We start from the raw sequence: 23371 nt of genomic DNA, 5'->3' as shown, positions 1-23371 counted from the left end.
AAAAAAAAACCCCCCCCCCCACCCCCCACCCCCCCCATTCACACATTTTCTTCAACCAAACCGCTCGCGAACCAGCATCATCAGTTTCTTTTTGCCTTTGTAGATTTGTTTTAGGTTGTCAATAAACTGTGTAAACTGGATGTGACCATCGTGAGCCATTAAGAAGGTCTCTCGGGCCTTGCTGAGGAACTCTATAAACTCGCTATAGTGTCGCGGGCTGATGTGAGTGAGACGTGAATGAGTTGTATTAATGTAAGCTCCGATCGTGGCATCCAAGAGTTGCCGCAACGGGGCTTTGTCCAGTGACATGAGCTTACCAGAGTTCCTCCTTCCGTGAAGTCCCACCATGCCAGGAGTGGTCAAGGTACACCTGCGCAGAATGTCTGACAGCACTGTGGCACACTTGACGCTTTTGACAACCAGAGGTATAATTGCTGCTAGCTCGTTTTTCCCAAGGGAGTGGCTGAGCGCACATGCCCACAGAACGTCGTTAATGGCAGGGTGCGTGTCCTGATTGTAACTCAGGTTGAGATGTGTCATGGCCAAAGTGGCCAGCTTGTAGGCCCGCATGGGGTAACCACGGTGCTCCATGTATCGTGCTATAGTAAAAAGCTGTGAGTAGCTCATGCCGGTTGTAGCAGCATCCAGAACAATTTGGTAAGCGGTCTCAAAAGCTATATGATCTTTTTCACATAAGGTCAGGGCAGAGAGGGCACAGTTTTGAGGATCCTTCATGGCACACTGTAGAGCAAGCGTCCTCGCACTGCCGGCCAATTTCTCCTGCTGATGGCAGTCCAGGTGCAGACGGACGATGGTGCTGTTGGACATCACTGTTGTAGCAACAATACTAGTGGCTTCTGTTGGAGTGAAAAGTGTAAACCAGTTTTGCATGATACTATCCAGTGCATAAACACCTGGGGAGAGAAAGAAAGGATTAACCACAACTGATAAAACCTAGCAGATACAGATGCTCAGCAAGAGATCTACATCTGCAGTGAAGTCTCAGAGGTTGCCAGTACATCCAAGAGGATGTGCTTCAGCAAGAAGGGCTAAACCAGACAGCATGGCTGGAAAGGACATTAAAGCAAAGGCTGCCGTGCAAACTCTGTAGCAACCACCAAAATTCAAAGAATAACAAAAAAAAGCCTGCAAGATAAACTTTCATCTCCTGGTGTGAAAACTGAGCTGTTTTACCTGTTATTTAAGACAATTTGGGTAACAAGTTCTGGCTCATTCGGTCTCATCACATCACTCAAAAGCAGCACTCACACTGAACATTCAAAAGGTAATTTCAACTTCTTACTGTCTGTGTCAAGGCACAGAGCATGCACAAAAGAATGGAAGTATGCTAAATTGCTTTCTTAATAAAACACCATGGTACACCTTAACAGAACACACCAAGAACACCTTAAAAAAAATCCTAACCCCCTCCTTGCTTTACCAAATTGATTAAGTCTCAGGAGTACTCAGCATGATGTTGTAAGGTTCTTTATGGGATACTTCTATTAGAATATGTAAACTAATTTAAAGCTGTATTAAAATTAGCATTTTATTTGCCAATATGCAACCACACAAAATACACAGGCACTAGTATCTTTAAGATAGCCTCAGCAATAATTATCTTAGCAAAGATATAAAAGCAATAAAACAAGAGCGTTGCATGAAAATTTGCAGACACAAACCATTTTCTGGTTGAGGGCATACAAAGGCAAGCTGTAGTTTCCCATGCTACTGACAACATTTATTTCACAGTTAAGCATAAAGTAAGGAATAAACTAATTCAGAGAATAAGCAGTAGCAATCCCCTGAAGTTCTGAAACTCAAGAAACACCTCTGCGATACAATCCAACTCACATGTATGAAGATGGAATAAATACAGTAGGGAAACATGCTTTCTAGAAATACATTTAGTGACAAAACTGCACTCATATAATAAGTACTTGTATTGTCCCCACTACCACAGCTGCCAATTTTTTTTTCCACAGCTACAGAGTTTTTTTTAATCCACTCATCTTTACTTTCCGATCCTGTATCCTCATCTCGCAGGTGGTAAACTGGAATACAGAAACTAAGAGACACCTCATCAAGACACAGAAATCCAAGAAATGATCAGAACATCATGCTGAGTGCTCCTGGTATAGGCTCCCACCTTATTTTCACCTTATGTGGTTAATTAACAATGGCTGCATCGGTATTTGGTTTGCTTTACAGTGCAGATGAGAGGCCTGCACAACATCATAGCCACACAACAAAGAGGCATTACACTCTAGGCTTGGATTTAGACAGGGGGATAAAAAAAAAAAAAAAAAAAAAAAGAAAAGCCTAACGAGAGCCCCTTCATGAAATCCTGTCTGCCACACAGTAGGAGGCACCCTCAGCATTTCACTCACCTGTTTACTGGTTCCTCTTCTCCTACCTGGCCAGACAGCTCTTTCACTTAACTTTCAGAGCAAGAAAAGATGTAGCACAGCGCAACAGGCCATAACCACGAGCCTTTTCTCTATTGGAGCCTCAAACCCCCTCCCATCATGGAGGGGACAAGGGGAAATCTGGGGTATTTCCCAGCGGTTATGCACAACCCCAGTTCGCGGTGGAAAGAAGTCATACTGCATTACTCCACTACTGTTCCACTTGGTCTGTGCCTAACAAAACCCACCTGCATCACTGCCATGTCTTCTCACTCAAGGAATTTTATAGGTGAACACAAAGCATTTGCAGAACCTGGGTGTTGACAAGCAAGACCAAGCCCTCTAAGATTAGCTGACAAGAGAAGCATCTCTGAACATACCTACTTCTGTTGCGCATGTTACCAACCACCTCACCATTTCCCGCCGTCGCCAGTTCAGCGTTGACAGCGTCATACGCATCACCTATTAAAACACAAACAAAAAACAAATTAATCCCACTGAAAACCAAGCCAATATGCCCACCAGTAGGGATTTTAAGTTGCTCAAATACACCCAGGTCCAAAGTGGCAGCCTCCTGCCCTCTCCAGTCTGTTACCTCTTTACCTGACACGTCAAAAGATTTGAAAAATACTGCTCAGCTATCTTTGAGTAATTCCAACTGCAGATCCCTCAAGGCTAGAGGAGAGACTGTTTTGTCCATGGTGAAGAAAAAAATCCACCCCACAAAAAAGCTTCCCCCAACAACAAAAACCTAATCAATTACCAATTATTCCAATTATATCATGTCTCCTCCCTCTATGCACAGTAGTCTTTAAAATTGGAAACATGTTAACTCTCGTTGGGCAAACTAATCCCTTCAATTTTTCCCTCATCTGCATTTCTGTTTGTTGAATTCAATACATACAGAAGTTAATGTACTGTGATTTGAATGGCTGCTTATTCTGCAAAGATTATGTACAATTCCACATATATCCAGGTAATGTTAATAAGTCAGTATCAATGACCTCTCTCTCCAAACAAGGAGTCGGTGCAAAGAATTTCCATTGTAAAACCATCAGAATCCTAGAAAAAGGACCTAAAGCTTTGATTGTCGTGTTGACGTTTTACACCACTTGCACTTAGTGCCTATGTTGTTTCTCACAACATGGGCAAGTATGTTTAACCAGTAAAACAAGTTGTATTGGGCCTGCCTGGCGAGGTTTTGGCTGGGGGGGCTACAAGGGTGGGTGAGAACCGGCCAGACCCCCCCCTGTGTCCAACAGTGCCAGTGCCAGCCGGCTCCCAGGCAGACCCATTGCTGGCCAAGGCCGAGCCCATCAGCAACGGTGGTAGTGCCTCTGGGATAACATGGTTAAGAATGGAAACACAAAAAACAAACCAGGAAAGATTATTTTTACTTTATTTCAGAAAGAACGCTCTCTGCAGACACCAAGGTCAATGGAAAAGGAGAAAAGGGAGGTGCTCCAGGCGCCAGAGTAGAGATTCCCTGGCAGCCCATGCTGAAGGCCATGGTGAGGCAGGCTGTGCCCCTACAGTCATGGAGAGCAGAGACCCACCTGCAGCCTGGGGAGGACCCCACACAGGAGCAGGGGGATGTGCGTGAAGAAGTCTGTGACTCTGTGGGAAGCACAGGCTGGAGCAGGCTGCTCCTGAAGGACTGCACTCCATGGAAGGGACCCATGCTGGAACAGTTCATGAAGAACTGCAGCCCCTGGGAACGACTCATTGGAGAAGTTCATGGAGGACTGCTGAAGTATTGAGGCCTAAGCAACAGGCCTCAAACCAAGGTTGACTTCTGGGTGTCACCCGATCCATACCATATAAAGTCTCACAGGAAAACTGAAGATTGTACCAGTTACCATTCTTCCTCATAAGAATGAATACACAAAGAACTGAATAACTGTAGTAGTTAGTATTCTTCCCGTCGACTGCGCCCTGGGCCCTGGCAAGGCCTGGGCACATCAGATAGAAACAGATACACGGACCTTCAACGGAACAGATATTTCTGTGTTCATAGTCACGTTGAAGATATTGCTGGGACAGTTCTCCAGTCCTTCGCTGTGATGGGACTCCACAGCTGATGCATAGATCCAGATGATGCTAAAGTATTAGGGCAACTGGTGATGTATCTTTCTTAATCACTACCACTCACTTTATGTAGTAATGATAAGCATTACTTTGCAAAGCATTTACTAAGCAAAGCATTACTTTGCTTATTCTTCCTGCTGCTTCAAAGTAAAGTAAGCTTATCTTTTTAACTTGGTGTCTGTGTCCTTTCTGTTGACCCTATCAATTGGCAAAACAACTGTCTCCCGTAGGAGGGACTCCACAACGGAGCAGGGAGAGAGAGTGAGGAGTCTTCCCTGAGGAGGAAAGAGCAGCAGAGATAACGTGTGATGGACTGACCACAAACCCCATTTCCCATGCCCCTGTGCTGCTTGGGAGAGGAGACAGAGAAAAGCAGGAGTGAATTTGAGCCCAGGAAGAAGGCAGGGGTGGGAGGAAGGTGTTTTAAGATTTGGTTTTAGTTCTCTTTTTACTGATTTTTATTGACAAATTAATTTTTTCCCAAGCAGAGCCTGCTTTGCCTCTGACCATACTTGCTGAATGATCCCTCCTTGCCCATATCTTGAGCTGCAAGCTTTTCAACGTATTTTCTCTCCCCTGCCCAGCTGAGGAGGGCAGTGATAGAGCGGCATTGGTGGGCACCCAGCCCCCAGCCAGGGTCAACCCACCACACAAACACTACAAGGAAATTGCACGTAAAGCTTGCTGCAGCTACCTGGACAGACCCCACATATATCTAGGTGAAGAAAGCAGGTAGTTTTCCCCACATAATGTGTTCATACTACGGTATTACTATTTGTAGCAATTAAATAAAGTGCATACTAGGTCAATCATAGAACTCTCAGTGATGATCTTTACATATTAAACTCAATAAATGCACTCACAAAACAGCTTGGAGTCAGCAGCATTCCTAAGAGTGTTCTCATCCCATACCCCCTCCCAGTCCTAAGGTGACTTCCAAGTGGCATGTAGCCCTCTGTCATATTTGCTACTCCTGACACCTCCTTTAGTACTAAGCTATAGATAGGATAATAAAGACTGAAAAATTGCTGAGCACAAATGCACAGATGATCTGTAAGAAGTCTGGTTACAAGCAACCATGAATGTTTCCAGGCTGGGCTCTAAACATTCCCACCTGGAGTCCTCAGTGACTAGTTGTACATCACCCAAAGTTAGAGGGTAAGGCCAGCTTTGTTGGCCTCTGACACTGTGGTATCATTTACCGAAACAGTAATCTGTGTGTTAGATTGTGGAATAGCATTTAGAAAGAAAGCAAACTGATCTGTATGGAGCAACCCAGCATATTTTAAAATATGCATATACGGCTAAGGTAAATCACGCAACTACCCTTTGCTTGAAGTCTTTTCAGAAAGAAAAACAGGCCGCTCCAAGTGGAAGTGTTTTAGAGAGCAATTATCCATCCCATGCCATCCATCCAAGGGAAGGACTTGAGGGAACTTCCTGTAGTGATGAACACACAAACTGAAGGCTATCACTCTTCCAACATCCATGATGAATTTTCAGTTTTCTCCAAGTAGAACAAATCCAAGAGAAAATACAGGGTTATGGACTGAATTCTGCTACTGGTGAGGGAGGGAAGGAGGTAAAAAAACCCCAGCATGAACAGCAACTTCTCTGAAAGTCTATTCTGATGACTTCCTGTACTGTGGTGTTCTGTATAAAGATCAGCAGTCACAAGAGCCTTCAGCACGTGAAGTGGGCATAATAATAGTTCCAGTGTAGACAGTCCTAACACTAGAGCAAAAAACACCACCATGTTTTTTGACATGGAAAAGTTTCTTGCTGAACTCTTCTGGAATTAGGCTCCTCTCATGTCATTAAACTGACAAGCTTACAATGGCGAGAGAAGGGCCCTTTACTGATGCCAAAAATCCAGGGATTTCAAACAAAGGATGTATTTATGTCCTGACCAGGGAAGAGTGGAAATCTACTGCAGCATATGTAGCCGAAGAACTGCTTCACTTCTGCTCAATACATTCTTGAGCTACCTATTCCTTCAAGGGAATTCCACATCTGTCCAAGATTTATCCAAGATCTCTGTTATCCATTGAAGAGCACTTCTCAACAAGCCAGGAAGTCTGAAAATGACAAGAGGCCCCTGGGAATTACATAGCTTACAAAACTGAGCTCTTTTCTACACAGGATAACCTTGACTTTGTCTTGATGGATCTTTATAAGAATTTCTTATAAAGGAACAGAAGACCTCACCACCCGTATGTGACACAAGAAATAGCCAACCAACCATTAGCTCCTGCATCAATGTGAAACCTCTTCGGCATGCACAGTAGAAGGAGGTTAATCCATTTATTCATTCACAGGTTTTGGGGGAAGGACACAACTTTCCAGATTCACATAGAGTGATCACCTGCACTAATTTGCTCAGTCCTCCTGGCAGTAGTACCTCCTCACCTGTGTGCCGTAATACTTACTTGCACTGGTGTAGCATACAACAGGCAAATAGAGGAATAGAAGCCCCTCCTGCACCCGCAGATCTTACAGCATCTGCGCCAGTAAGGCCCAGAAGGACAGAATCCACCTGAGATGCTCCATGCACATTTGGCCACACTGATCACCTCTTTCCAAGCCAGTTTAAAAGCCTTCCCTCTGCTGAGTCAGACAACACATGCTGCCATTGGCAACAGGTAGAAAGAACCCAGGAGTCTAGACATTACTCCTACATCTAGAACAATATAAGAGGCTTTTCTGTCACAGAGATCCCAGTGACAGAGTTGTGAAATTGTTGGCATCACCTCCTTGGCCCAGCCAGGACAACTTGTTATTGCTGTGGTCAAGGCAGAACAGTTTACCTGCGAGGACACTGCTGTTCAGTTTATCATGTGAGGGGAAGGAGTTTTCTAGGGCATGAGTATCTTAAGTAGTCAGATACTAGATAGTAAACACAGACAATCTGTAATTGCCATGAAGTCCCAGGCTGGCGGGGGGGAGGGCAGGGAAAGTGAGAAGCATCTGTAGGGCACTAGACAGTGCTGACACTAAGATTTTTGCAGGAAAAGTGTTACTCTAGAAATCTACACAACTATGAGTTACTACCAGAAAAGTGCTATGCATCTTCCTTCTGGAAAGCAAAATACCTTTAAGACTCTTATAACACCTTTTGTAAGCTTGGGAGAGAATAGTGGACAAGTTCCAAAGTTTTTTTTCAACACCCTAGGACTGAGGAGAAAGTATGGGTTCATGGTACTTCTTTCACTAGATGTCACTGAAGACATTCTGATGACATCATCAACCACAAAGGGGTATCCATGAATACTGTGATACACAAACTGTGCTGCTACCACTGAGTGATACTTGGTGAATGGCTGAGATGACACACAGACCAAGCATAAGTATCTCTCTCTCAAGTAAACAAGCATTTACGGCAGAAACATACCAAGACGGGGAAAAAAAACCAGGCAGCAGATTTCCACAGCAACCCCAGGAATTCAAAAGACTAACAAAGCATACAGATTCTCAGCTTTCTGACTAAACACTTCAGCTTCTAGATGTCTAGAATAGACAAATAGTACCTTTCTTTGGCATGAGAAGCAACTGGGATAATATCCTTTCCCCAGAAGTGTCTGGAGCTTTGTTTACTGAAGCACAGTAATGAATGTTTTTCTGATCTTTGCATGTGTTTGGGTTTTTTGATTTTTTTTTTTTAAGAACCCCCTGAAGAGTGATGAAGAGATTTACTTTGGTTGAACTGAACTGTGTAAACTCCAAGATTCATCAGTGTCAGGCAATGTTACTCCAGATACCTAAAACTCACCTGTCATCTTTTAGCTTGCAAAAGCTCTCCTAAGAGCCTGAAAACCAATCTGAGGTTCTTGTACACCTCAAGCAGAGTCCGATATACCTGACTGTCCCACTACTTGTGGAGTACAGGATTTTGATGAAGGAAGTGAGAGGACTGCTGTTAGCACAGTCTGCCTTAGAAAAGGGTCATTAGGGTTGATCTTGGCTTTCTCTAGTAGTTCAACAAGTACCTACCAAGTTTCATTTAGGGGAAAGGGATGGAAGGAATGGTAAGAAACTCTCAAGGCCATGCAGGAAATACAATGCATTTCTGGCAAGCAGAACAATTTTGCTTTCTAGCCAGTCTGACATATACTCCTAGAACCCATTACACTGGTCCTCACTCACAGAACAGTGCCCTGCGGCCAGCCGCTTCCAGCTCTCTGTTCCACCCCAATGGCACAAGCGGGCTGTGTGAACCCTTGGTCTGTGTTTCCTTGTCCATTGAGCTTTGTATCAGAAAAGAGAATCTGAAATTCCCGACAGAGCCCAAAGAGGGTATGGTGCTCAGTGATTAAAAGCTCTACCCACCAACACTTGGTCAAATTCCCTTCTACTGGAATGATTGCAGGAAATACCTGAAGGCCCAACTCCAGAGAAACTTTCAGAAGAGTGATGTCTGGCAAGCTGTCCATGAGTGTGGCTATTTTAAATGCATCCTGGGCAAGTTTGAAGATGTGTGATGAAGAGTGGATATTTTTCTGGATGGATTCTAACACTGTTTCCAGTCTCCGAACATCACCTGCAAGGCATAAACAGAATCATCAACACGGAGCAAGCTCCCAAAACATCCAGAGATGCATAATTGAGCCTGACGTTGCTATGCAATAGCATGACGTTTCAGTTATATGCACTCCGATTTTAGAAAGCTTCCATAATTAAATCACATATGAATGAAAGATACAAGACAATACACACCCCACCAGTGCCCTCATGGCATCACTGGAGTACACGGCCAAAAGTCATCCTGAGTTGCGAATTTTAGAAGTGATTTGTCCACTCCTGGGTCTCTCAGTCTACGTTGTGTGTCAGAAGAACAAAAAGCTGTCTCATCAGCCTCAAATCAAGCTCATCCTGGCTACCATCTAGCTAGCTAGAAGGCTAAGTGACAGGTTTAAGCCAGTTCAGTTTGTTGCACACATTTCAAGCTACTCTCAGACTGCAATTTGGATTCCTAAACACAAGTTTTATAATCTGTTTACTCCATGCAGTATTAAAAGCATGCATTTAGCTGAGTACATAACTGACAGCAACGTACCTTTGGCTGCTGTTAGCATGGTCGATGCCAGCTCACACTGCTGGGATTCAATGTGACTTAGGGTGAACCAGCGGGGATACCGGTTTGGAACAACTGATGCAATGTGGTGTGGGCGGGACATGTCTCCTGAAGGAGCTGTGGATTCCAATACTAGCAACCTGAAATAAGGAAGACATACGGTTTTATTAAATTGTTATTACATTAGGTTACTCATGAGCAAAATGAAAGCCACAAGAACAGCTGACCCTGTTTATGAAATATGCCTTTTTTCTTATTAAAAAAAGAGATTAGTAAACCACTTCTCTTCTTGGGGAATCTTAAAAACTTGCCTACATCAGTGGGCATTGGCAGGAATTCACAATTAAGCTACCCATTAGCCAAGGCAGCAGAGACTTTCTGCATCACACCTAGCGCTGAAGCTTTTCTCCTTGCCTTGTTTCAGTATTTGAACCACAGCACTTAGGAAGGAAAGTGAAGTAGTTATCCACTGTACTAAGAATGTGTAAATATTTTGTAATATTTGGAACATACTTTCTTTCCTTACAAATGCTCAAAGGGAGAGGGATAGTCAACAAGTCATTCTATTTTGACTTTGCAATAAATTCAGACACGAATTTATGTCCACAAAGGACATTTTACTGTTCAACTATGACTACTTCCTAAAGTCTTGAACTTTAGCCTATCCATGTTTTATAAACTATAATAAATAATCTAATGTTATGGTTCCAAACAGCAGTGACAGAGGAAGTTTCCTTTAAAGTTACTTCTCAGACTCCATTTTCTAATAATGAAACAAAAATTTCTTTCCTTATGCATCAATCTTAAACAGTCTTATCCACTAAGGAAAATTCACACTTAGAAAATTCAAATTAATGTGTTCGTTGTTGACTACCACAACACAAGTAATGGCTCACAGAGACTCAACTGATGGCCTTTACAATACACTAGATACAATTAGTACAGTAGATAGTATATAAATGCCAATCTAAAATGTAGGAGTGAACAAAAATAGGCATTTTTATTCAATACAATTAAGCATAGTTTCAGGACATGAATGGTTAATGACACAAATGACAGTAATAAGATAATGACCAGAAGAAAAGCCTTTCCAGTGCTTAGCTTCTTGATCAAGGTTAACATCTGAGTTCTGTTTCTACCAGCTTTCATGTGAAATGATTTTCTAGCAGGAAGTAATCTGGGAGGACAAAGGAAATTGGATCCCTTCAGTCAATAAAATTGCAACTACCAAATACTGAAAAGTCCATTGCATTGTGATTTTCTGTGATCAAATACTTCTTATGGAATAAGCTCATTTAAACATAAGTTACAATTTCGTGCATTTAAACAAATACCCAAGTTTAAGTAACTGGAGTGCATGTCTGTTTTTTTCAGTAAAATAATTTGAAGTTTCAACAGTTTTCTGTAGATTCCTGAAGCATATGACAGTATCTTTAAGAATTCCCCAAGAAAGGTAATTTTGAATATAAAGGAGGGTATCTAACAGACATACATAAATACAACACACCATATAAATAACTATCAGCAGGTTATATTAACATTTTCAGACACATATATGTGCATGCTAAGATAAAGTGACTTCCCTTTTGATTTGTATTGAGTCAAATCTCTTCCCTAGTACCACTGAAACACCTCTTTATATAGGCTTTATATAAATAAATACATATAAAATCTTCAGCTGATTTTGTCCAAGCATAGAGAGGGGGCAGGGGAAGAGACACATTATTAGATAGTTTCAATAAACAGTAAAAATCCAAATTACCTAATGCAAAAAGGGATTATTAGGTTAGGAGTAACAGTAAATAAACAAAGAACATGAAAGAAAGGCTGTTTTGGGGAAATCTTTTGTCACTGAATATCACTGCCAGCTTTTATGGTTTTTTGCTATGAAAAGAAACACTGTTGTGAATTGGTGGCTTTCATGCACTTTTGGCAAGATTAGGGAACATCAGAACAAGCACCAGCAGATTTAGCATTCTTTGCTTTTTCCCCTCCCCCTTTTGAATTTCAATTATTTAGCTAGATTTTAGCAAAGCTACCTTGTGATTAAACATCACCATTAAAGTCTGGCTCCCAAAGCCTGGGTGAAATTCAGGCTTAACAAGGGATGTTCCAAACCAAGCCAAACATTCAAGGTCAGATTCCAAGTGAGCAATCAACTAGGTCACTTCAGATCCACTTTCTCCAAGGCCCTACTCCATGTTTCCGTGCTGACAGCAGAGGACTGTAGACGTAAGTGACCACCAAGGATAGCACACCCAGTCCTTGCAGACCTGAGGTATATACATGAAAGGCTTTATGGTCTCAATTTCCATTGATTTCCTACTGACTGTTCCACACACTAAAACAGGATTCAAAAAATGAAACAGCAACAGACGATTATGAATACAGACAGGCAAAACACTCCAGAGCTGCTGTCATGGGTCACTGAGCCACGTAGACTTGTGTGCAGACTGACACTAAACACTTATGTCTGGAAAGCAACCAGCTGGAATCTTGGAAAGTTAACTTTTTTAATAAACACTGAACTGAAGAAAGAAATATGCTCTGCTCCACTTCTAAAACATGAGCAACTGCAGACTCTGTGTGGCACCTTTACTAATTTTCACATGAGATTTTTTGCTCTTGCCACAGCCATTTCCTTCCTGCCATGGAAGAAAAGATGCTCAGGTTTTCCATTCAACCTCACAACCACAAGAGAGACAATCTTCATGACTGCTTTCTTCTTCTCCCCTCAAGGCAGCATTGTTACTTTTTCATTCGGTTTGTACTGGGAGTCTTTTATCCACTGAAGTACCACTCTGGTGTGAATGGAAAGAGTAACCAACCTTCTTCATGAGAACTGAGAAATGCTGAGGAACGCAGACAGACATTGAATAGACAATGTCTAAACCTGCCATTATCACAGTTCAAGACAGCAGTCCACATTTCTGAAGACTGCCAAATATCAAAATACAGAAAGAGCAACTGTTGTCTAGGGCTGAACTCTCATCTGCCTTATAAAGTGATGACAAAAGGGCTATAGAGAACAGCCCTGATTACACTGATGTCTCCTGTGATTTTACCAGATGGAAACAGACAACTCTTTCTTATACTGGCCTGGTTGAAAAGTAACTTCTTTGGCTGACATGACAGCTTCATACCAAAAGATGATGGGAGCTACCCATGACTAAATGGAGATGTCGTCATTTAGATCTTTGTGTCTTGCTTGTTTTTCCAGTTGAGAAAAGAAACTTCCAGAAAATAAGTTTTCAGTTATGACTGGTTTCTGGGCAAAGTCCAAATCTTGTTCAAAAGGAATGACATGCTGCCATCACGTTCACTGAAGCATTCAGTGCACAGCGCAGAGCCGCTGATGGATGCCTATTCCAGCCTTTCAGCATGGTTCGAGTACTTTCGTTTAAGGAGGAAAACGCCACACAAACAATCTCTGAGAAACACTCTGAGGTAGCAACTGAAAATAAATACAAGGACACAAGTCTATTTGATAAATTGACCTTCACTTCTAAAAAAAAAAAAACAACCAAAAAACCAATCAAACAAAACCCCCACTCACCACATTTTGCACTGTCTTGCTGATCTGATATGACCAGGTTTGCAGATGTGCTTAATGTGCAATAAAAGAAGGGTGTACCTAGATGGCCCAGACAGCTTTTTGGTCATAGGTGTTAATGTTCTCAACAGTTCATTAGAAATGCATGTCTTCCCAACTTACTGCCTAAAATGCTAATCATAAGCAGCAAGTATGCAAGGTCACTCTTCCTGTTTCTTAGACTCTTTCTTTAACATCCACCACTAGATACTCTTGGAGACAAAAGAACCCTAAAATCAGCTAAGATGACCTTTTAGCCTGACTCGATAGAAGCTATGTTTTGTTCTTATGCATGTCCTTCCATTCAGTCCTCTGAACTCAGAATTATTTTCTCCCATTTAGCTTTTTGGAGAAAAGACCTTCCAAATACACACCTCCAAACCTTTCTGATGAAGCCAAGTAGTACTTACATGGATAGTGTTTCCTTCAATCACTGTGCAATCCATTCTGTATAATAATGACCAGGAAAACCCAACACTTTTTTTTTTTTTAAATCCAAGACTTCATCGCTCCTAGTATTCAGCTGTGGCTATTCTTTGTCAACCATCGACTACAAGGTTCTTGACAATCAGACAATCCAGATAGGACCATTTTCTTCCCCCCACTGTATGTGGACAACAGATCTATCGCTGCTCATTTAAGCCCTTAAAACTTCCTTCTGAAGGCTCTTCTTAGCTACCACTAACAATGTTGCCTGCCTTGAGATAAAGCCAGGGCACACTGAGCATTCCATGAGAAACACCTTTTTCCTGATTACTGAAGTCAAATAGGATGCAAATTAGACATTTTGTTGCCATATAACATGTCCATTTAAATCCCAACATCCATCCAAAAGTGGGCAAGACTGCATCGTTATGCAGCACAAAGAGAAAGTACTGGCTCAGACTACACCATATGCTTTCAAATCTATCACTGAGAGTTAATTTATAAGCGACAATAGAAGAAACAGTCCTACCGAACAGGCTAAGCAGCAGATGATCCTCAGACTGCTGGTGAGATGCCTCTTCCCTCATTTCCTCGTCAATACCATCACACACAAAACTACACAGGTTACAGAACACACGTGCTAAAGCTGTCACTGTTTAACACAAAACCATGTGCCCCAGGAATGGGATTCTAGAAGGATTTGTAACAGAGAATGCTGTTTTACAGCTGCAGATAAACACTAATTGAACATTCACAAATGACTATACTGAGTTACTACAGACACCAAATGCTTTTACAGATGACAGAACAAAAATAATTTCTCCTTAAAAGGAAGAATGTTTTTTTTTTTTTTTTAGAAACAAAGACTAGGTCTTGATTACTAAACTTTTTCCTCTTTTCCCAACCGCTACTTGTGTTCTTTCTAGAATACTTATGAATACATACCGCATGGCTCTCAGTGCAGTTTTGTATGCCAATTCAGCATCATGAGGTAGGAGAGAGGTGAAGAGATACTTGGCAAATGTGTGCATTGGAACACTCTCTCGATGGATGACTTCGCCTAAACCACTATATGGTCGAGGGAAAGAACAGAGAAGAGAACATCAGTCTTCACACACTGCTAAAACCCAACTTCTGGACCTTTAAAAACATTCACTACACCTTCAGTTAGAACTGGTATTCAGAGCCTGCTGTACAAAAGGTAAAGTCGTATTGCTATTTTCTGTGAAATGTATTACACATATATCACATACATACCATGTATTACAAGTATATTAAATACCATATATTCTTTGAGACAGCAACACAGACCGCAAATTGTATAGTACTGCGCACACTGCCAGTGCGCATACAAATGACAACTGCCTCAGTGCTCCGCAGGGGTCATCCAGCAAGCCTGTGGCATGCAAAGCAGAAAGTGATAATCCTAGCTTTGCCTCCACACAGTTACATTGTGCATGTGAATCCCTCTGCATGCTGTTGGTAGGTAACTGCTTTATCACAAATGCACCACCAAAAACAAACAAAAAAAAAGAGTGGTTACTGCGGAAAAACGCGTGTCTTTAATTGAAGTTACATGACCAATCGCCACAGCGGCATCTGATCCCTAGTAATGCCTCATGTGACATTAGGCATTTAAATAACCCTTTGGTCTGAACTTAGTCTTCAGAGAAGACAAGGTCAGATCCTGCACAAAAGCTGGTTTTGCTAGTCCATCACAGACGCGTGATCTTTAAAACCGTATTTGTTGTGGGAAAACTATCCCCATTGTTGGGGCAATGGATTTTGCTCACTCAGTTCAGCCAGTGTAGTATTTCAACCACGTAACAGCAGCATCAGGATTGACAACAACAACAAGGTTAAATGCAACTATTTCCTTGATGAGTTCTGAAAATTCCTATTTTTTTACATTTTTGCTGCAACCTTAAGACTGTTATTCCTGTTAACAGAAAAACTGTGTCAAACAGTTTTTGACTTCTGCAACTAGGGATTCAGGCACTAAATGCTGCAAGATATGGAATAAGACTCTTACATCCAATATTATGGGACTATTACTGCACAGCCAGCAGCCAGCAGTCCTGGAAGCTACTATTACTTCTTCTGCAAGAGACTCCAGCCCACCACCCTTGAACGGACGGAAGAATGAATGACACATGTAAGCATACTACTTTGCTGCACAGTCGCATGTGTCATTTAAACTGTTTCTAGCAGCGGTTCAAACTACCATGGCCAACTCTACACTGTGGCAGATGAGAACAGAAACAGCCAAGCTATTTCAGCAGTGTTTTTCTGATCAGTGCCCTAGCACAACATGCAAAGATAAAAATCACTAGGCATGAAAAAATTCTGGGCTCCATAGGTGGGCATTTATGAAGACTGGGTCTGATTACAAAGGAAACGCCAATGAAGATTTAGTAGGTGACAGTGTGTCTCAATCCTTTAAAAAGAAGTTGAAAGCCATACAAAACTAGCTGGCATTGCTTCAGTGAAAGAAGCCATTTCACGTATGTTTGCCAGTTGGTGGTCTAGTCAGGAACTCAGTGAGGACACGTAGAATACATGACAAAGCATTTGTATGAAAATATATCCTGTCATTAACTTAGCAGTCAAGCAAAAAATTAGAACAGTTCTTGCAAAACAGTCTTACATTCTGCTTTCCCATGCACTCAAATGGTAGCTACATACAGCATGCATTAATCTGCATTAAGAGCATGGAAGTCGGCTTAATATTGGATTAAGCTTTCTTTATTGTATCTACAGGACTTTGACTATAAAAACACAAGTGATATGATTAGCATCTTAAATCACTGCACAGTTGTTCCTCCATGTGAGCTGGCAGTTTCTGCCTAACCTGGAGTAAAATGAAGCTATTGCAGGAAAGCTGGATACCTCAGCCCACTTTAGTGCAAGAACACACTGCTCACCACAGCAATTTGTAGGTAGTTATATTAGTAGATTTCCTGCTACAATCACTTGTTTACTAACATAAGAAAACATTGACATTCTTTTAATGATCAAAGTAGTAAACTAGAATTATCAGGGAACACTTTAGAGAAATCCTGCTTTTTCCTCATAAAGCATCCTTACCAGTAAATAGATGCAGGAAACTGATTTTATAATCCATAGGATCCCTGTATAGTGGTTAATAGCTGGATCCAGCAAGCAGCTGTTCTTGTCCAAAGGTCATAAAGCAGCAGTACAGCCACACCATAACTGAAACTCTCCCCATAGTGCAGCTTCTCTGCATTTTCAAATGGCACCACCAGTAGGTACCGAAGCCTTTAAGGATCTGGGCAAAAACAGTGACTCAAAGCTGAGAACCCTAAACAACATACTGCACCTCTTCCATGAAACAGGAAGTTTTAAAAGACAAACGTTGTACAGAAAGAAAGCAAAACCTGACCGCTGTGTAAGTCTTCACAGCTTACCTACAGCAGTACCACACTCTTCACCACCCCTTGAGTAAGCACTCGAAACTAGAACCATGCCTTTGGCTAATTGGTTCCTTTACAGTATTTTTACTTCCATTTGAAAAACCAAAAACGAGAAAAACAAGCTCAGAACCCATGAGACTACTCTCTGAACATGAGGCTTAAGTGCCACATGTTAACCCTGTTTAAAAGCTAAGGCAAAAGTATGCACTTTAGTGTACAGATTTTATTGCAACACACCAGCTAATTCCAAAACACAAACTGTTTTGGTCAAAATTTAATCACGAGACCAGGCTTTAAGCCCTCAATATTTGACCATGTATTTCAATTTTCACTTATAATACAAACTACAGAGGCAAGTCATTTTCCTAATTGCTGAAAATAAAGTGTTACATTTCTGCCCCAGGAATTCTAAGTGTGTTTTCTCAGCTTTTCACTTGTGAAGACAGGTAAAAATCTTCATACATTTACAAAGCTGCCAATCCCCCATTCAGGATACAAGAATTTCACTATGTGAGAACTGTTGATGATAACATGTCTGTATTATTTAACTGTGAGCCTGGGTTGTTTAATCAGGATACTGAGATTATGACAACAAATCTAAAGAACAAAAAGTAATAAAAATAAAACCAGAAGGCTTATAGGTCAACAGATGCCTTATCTCTACAGTCATGTGATACCTTAAGTATGTTTGATTTTCATAAGGGATTGGAAACAAAGTTTTGCTGGAGTCGTGTATCAAAAAATATCCAAAGTGAAAAAAAATTATCCGAAGCATGTAAAACAGTTTCCACCGGAATACTAGTTCTGTGTGCTGGTGCAAGTGAAGCCAGTTAGCATCTATACTGAAGCACTTAGCATCTATATTGAGCTACCTTCTAATAGGAAGACTGCTTGCTTTCGAAAAATCTTCACCAGAGTATCATCCAATTCAATTTCCTGTAGCTTAGAAATGAGCTGCTCCTCATTCCGACAAACCTTCTCTTGTGCATACAAGCCATCTGGCATTATTCGTTGCTGTCCAAGCCCTATCAATGCTATTTCCACAGCCAGAGTTAAATATGATTCCCCTTCTTCTAAAAACTTGTGTGCAGGCAGGTGCTGGTACTCCAGAGATTTGCAATGCCCCATGTTCTCTGTAAGGGGTGACACAGAGGAAAACACATCAGCAAATCACTCCAACCCACAGTCTGCATATGATGCCACATATACAAATGCTTCCTCTCTGTTAATACTGATTTTTTAAAATTATTTAAATTACTACTACAATCTCAAAATCCAATGATCCGACCAAAAATACTTATTTTTAAACTGCACAATTAAGAGAAAGGCAGTTTCTCCAGCTCTGTGTTAATGAGGCCAAAATTGGAAGATCCATTTCAAATTGTTTTCCCCAGCCATTTCTATATCTCCTCAAAGCCTTGATGTGCACGAGGAAGGGAGAGGTGCTTATACACCTGCACAGATTTTGGTTGAAGCTCTTAGGGTTGTGCAAATACAACAGGCCTGGGGACTCCACAACTTTAAAGCATCCTCTGTTTGCTAGTGGTCTTTTCAGGCTTTTTTTATTGGTTACAATTGTACTTAAGGTAAAAATTTACATTATTAACACTGGAAGTCCTACTTTTAGTAAAGATTACATGTAAATTCCACAAAGACCAAGCCATAAATTGCTTTAAAGAGTACTACTGATCCATTTGGCACACACACCACTTGACAAAGCATTATTCCAAGCTGTAGCAGTTTACAGTTTAATTTGGGAACATAAAGTTACAATGCACACATGTAAGGAGATCGACAACTGCAGCAAACAGGAAGGCTGAATGTATTTGGTAGACTGCATACGCCTGTGTAGGAGGAAGTTACTTTTCAACACACACTGCTTTTATTTCATGGCATTGTTTCGTTTGTTGGTTTGGGTTTTTTTTAATTACTGCAAAGAACCTGACCTCTGATTTCTTTTAATTACAAGTTGGATAATCAGTGGATATGGGATTACAAATTTATAGAATAAAATCTAATTGAATAAAATGAGCTCTGAGGGAAAGCCCCAAGACGACTGTGGCTGTGTATATAAAAAAAGCTGCAGGTAGAGTGATAAATTCAGTTTCTGTCCACACAGGTGGCAGTAAGAAGCTACTGCAGAGGTGGAAAGAGACTGAGAATAAAGTATTAATCTCTCGGGAAGCAAATACTGAAACTAAAATGGGCATACACATACTATCCTAAATCATGTATCAATACCACAACACCTCTTTCCAATTCCTGTCATTTATCGACCAGGTATGTTATCAATTTTAAGTGTTTTGTCATCAATTTGAAATGTTATGTACGCTTGTAGCTAAAAAGTCCTATAACATCCTGGGCTGCAGTAGGGGGAGTGTTGCCAGCAGGTCAAGGGAGATGATCCTCTCCCTCTGCTAAGCACTGATGAGCCTGCACCTGGAGTGCTGTGTCCAGCTGTAGGCTTCCCAGTACATGGACATGCTGGATCAGATCCAGTGCAGGGACACAAAGATGATTAAAGGACTGCAGCATCTCTCATTGTGAGAGTGAGAAAGGTGGGATTATTTAGCCTGGAAAAGAGAAGGCTCAGGAGGATCTTACCAAAAATGTATAAATATCTGATGGGAGAATGTAAAGAAGACAGTGCCAGACTCTTCTCAGTGGTATCCTGTGACATGACAAGCGGCAATGGGCACAAACTGAAATATAGGAAATTCCATCTGAGCATAAGAAAACACTTTTTTACTGTGAGGGTGGTTGAACAGTACAAGAGGTTGCCCAGACAGGTTGTACAGTGCTCATTCTTGGAGTTATTAAAAAAACAACTGGACACAGTCTTGTGCGACCTGCTCGAGATGACCCTGCTCTGAGCAGAGCAGTTGGACTAGATGACTTCCAAAGGTGCCTTCCAACCTCACACTTCTGTGATCCTGTGATTTCCTGCAATTTCTCAGGAAGAGGACAGAGCAATGTATGTGCAGAGGGTTACTGCTATAAAGTCTTATTTGGTTTTATTCCAATTGTGAAATACACAGTTGTCTTCAAGAACAAGTAACTGACAATTTCTTTAAGTGCATTTATATTTTACTTTAAACATTTTCTCTCCCTTGTGTTTTCTTAAAGAATGCAAATGTGAGTTCTTATACTACAGAAACACTGACTTTGAAGCCAATTCAGAGAGGCAAGATAGTTAAATGCCTCTGGTAAATGAAGATGTATAGAAGATTGCTCCCTTTCCTTGGCCTTACCTGTGAAGTCTGAGAATCCATGGAAACTATCATCATCCACCCTGCAGGCTTCCATCAGGCTACTGAAGAGAGTGCCAATGGGATCCAAAGGGTGTCCCACCCAACCTTCAAGATTTGTTACTGAGGTTACTGTGGAGTAGTTCTGTGACAGTAAAGATGGAGGGATGGAAATAGATCACATATTAGCCCATCAAAACAACTATAAAACTGATTAAAATGATTTTAGTACAGAATTCAAGGTATTTCCAGTAGCTTCTGCTTAGAAGGAGAAAACAATATCTTTCTGGGTGAATTCATTGCCCTTTGCAAATATGTTAAAGGAGTTAAAAAGAAGAATGAATGCCAAACATTTCAAGCACTAGCAAAGTGTATGGGTCAAGAATTTCAACTGCACTGTCCTTTGAAATCTCTTACTCAAAACCAGTAACTGTTTTGAAAAAGCCTGCTGAAAAATTACATCAAGGACTTTTTTTGGTAAAATATTCACAACAGTTTCCTCACTCAAAAAGATGCAGTACTATTTTTACTTTATTTCAGTGCATCAAATGAACATATTCTAAAATGTTCCGATTTCATATATAAAATATGAGCTTATTCTGTATCTTAATATTTATTGAAGTAATAAACTCAGGATGACAGCTCCTTAAAAAAAAAAAAAGAATGTTTAAATGAGGCATACAAGAAAAAATTGTCCTTCAAGGAGATCAAGTGCATTTTGTCATTCTAGAATTTCAGTCTAATACCTTCACAGTTACTTTGTTTGTAGCCCTCACCTCATTCAGTTAGAACATGGAAAAATTGTTTAGCACAGTGAATTGAAGGATGTGTGGTTGTGGTATCAGATATTAGTAAAAAAGAAGGATTTGGGGAATCTCTAAGAGTGTTATGGCAACCGATCCCCTTTGCCTCCAGCTCCCAACTTTTTTCCTCCTAGAACGATATGCAAAACAGCTACGAGAGACCAGATGCGTTACGGGTGACCACTTAACAACTGTACACAAGCCATCAGGGATGCTCTGTTCCTCCGCGTGTTATGCACTAACTCGCTCTCTTGTTCACAAAGTACCATCTTTCTGAGCAACCACATATGTATTACCACAGAGCTTTTAAATCCTGCTCCTTGCTGATTTAAATGTGTGGGCTTCAACATGAAACAGGCACACTGTTGGGAGGGTGGGGTATTTTTAACGAATCCACTGATACGTAATATGAAAGACAAACAAGTAAATCATTGCCTTACTAACAAATAGCATGTACTAAAGACGACAGGCAGAAGCAAGTAGTATTACCAAAAAAGGATTAATCACGCTGACTTCTTACTGACTCACTCATGTTCTTTCTGTTCTATTGTGCCTACTTATGAGCTTCACTCATGTCATGCCAAACAAAAGCTTCGGTCCTCCAGTCATATAGACATTTAACTTTAAATCACGCAAGTGGTTTCACGGACATCAGATCAGCCACACGAATAAAAAGTTAAGTAGAAGCATGTGGTATTTGCTGAACTAAAACCTAAAGCTGGGCTGAAGCTGCAGAATTCATCTGCTTTTAGGTAAGGCCCACACATTTTGCGGTACTAAGAGTGCTGTTTAAAAAATTCCACAGAAGAAGAAAAAAATTAAAAAGCAGTAAGTGATAACCCAGAAACAAACCTCTTCATTTCAGAGCAGGATGGATCACATTTCATACACTTTTTTATTTATAATAGCACAATATTAGTTGACAGCTCCAGAAACTGCTCACAGGGAAAGGAACTTATCAGAAGTATTGGAAGTCAAGGTACTGCATTAGCAACTGGGAATGAAAAGGAGCAGTACTATGACCAGCACACTTGCAGCAGACCCTTCAACACCTGCCACTGGTACTTACGCACATGTACACTGGTATAGGCCCCTCCCTTTTTACCCTCCCCTTCCCAGTCTAAGAAGCTAGAAAAGCTGCAAAGCTTTTAAGGGAACACTTGTTAAGGAAAGATACATTACATGACAAAAGACTTAGCAGATTCTCCTAAGTAATAATACAAATTGCTTTTAAGTTTTGTTCAAATCCACAGCAGTGCTCAAAAAAATCTTCTTCCTTGGGTACCGGGGAAGGGGAATAAATGGAGACACACAGGAACTGCCAGCTAGTTTCCTTTTCACTCAGGTCTCTACCTTGTCTTCTAAATGTTCATTTCTGGGAAAACACCTGCACAGACCCTTGAAAAATTTACTCATATGACTTCACACTGGTATTTTTGCCTACAGTGCAGAAGGATACACAGTTAGGAGTAGCAACAAAGATCTAAAATAAAATTTGAATTAAGGGATTCTTGTAGCAGCTGAGAAAGTAATTTTTCCTTGTGCATTTTTTAATCAAAGCCATCCCTTTCTTTCACTGCCTCTCCAAACCAACAAGAAATTTCAGTGTGGGATTATTTTGGGTAGCAAGGATCACATGGCACAGAAACTGTATCTGAAGGAGAAATGTACCTTCAAAAAACAAAAAAACCAGGAATAGTGCTGGAACACCACAGAACATTTTATAAAAAACAGTGCTTCAACACAAAAAAAAAGGTGCAATCCACTTCTATTCAGAAACACTGAAGTTTTCAGCATTATAAGAGACTCTTTTGGAACAAAATGCCAAATTTGATGAATTTCTGTAGTGCAGACTGCCTCATTGTTACCCTCAGTGTCAAATTTAGTCTTACACTTCAGAAATACACAGTTCAGTTAAATTATATGTCAGAAAAAATATTATTTTAAACACCTGGCATGCCAAATGCAAAGCTCTGTTTAAAAGCCTGTAAATTACACAGGGTGAGTATTTTCACTGTGTAACCAAAAACTCTGATGGGGATAAAGGCTCCATCATGCCAGGCATACTGCAGAAGGCAGGAACATGGCCCTTTCCCTGCACAGCTCACAACCCAGCTTACAGAACACCTCTGACATCCAGAATGGGACATTAACACCGTGATGATTTGAATCAAACAGTTAAAGTCACCTCATACACTTTAGTTTCAAAACCAGTTTTCTCATGCAAAGTTCCAGTCCGATGTTACTGTCACCTGGGCATGTCCTTTGCCCTTCTGTCTTCCCCACATTTACCTTTCTTCT

The 23371-nt window shown here is 41.0% G+C and overlaps 1 protein-coding gene across 1 annotated transcript; it reads right to left on the bottom strand.

The window, feature by feature from the left end:
• Positions 1-23: 23 nt before the first annotated feature.
• On the bottom strand, positions 24-20412 carry LOC104503020 (zinc finger SWIM domain-containing protein 6; the record flags this gene model as incomplete). Its single annotated transcript, XM_010159551.1, has 7 exons — positions 24-914; positions 2789-2870; positions 8870-9033; positions 9550-9707; positions 14531-14666; positions 17892-18152; positions 20271-20412. Coding segments are annotated over 7 exons (1806 nt in total), but the record flags the coding sequence as incomplete, so codon positions are not given.
• Between the last annotated feature and the right edge of the window lie 2959 nt (positions 20413-23371).

Source organism: Eurypyga helias, unplaced genomic scaffold (assembly GCF_000690775.1).
Source record: "Eurypyga helias isolate BGI_N326 unplaced genomic scaffold, ASM69077v1 scaffold1799, whole genome shotgun sequence".
NCBI lineage: Eukaryota > Metazoa > Chordata > Aves > Eurypygiformes > Eurypygidae > Eurypyga > Eurypyga helias.
The sequence above is the reverse complement of the archived record's forward strand: the minus strand, read 5'-3'. Positions and strand labels throughout refer to the sequence as shown.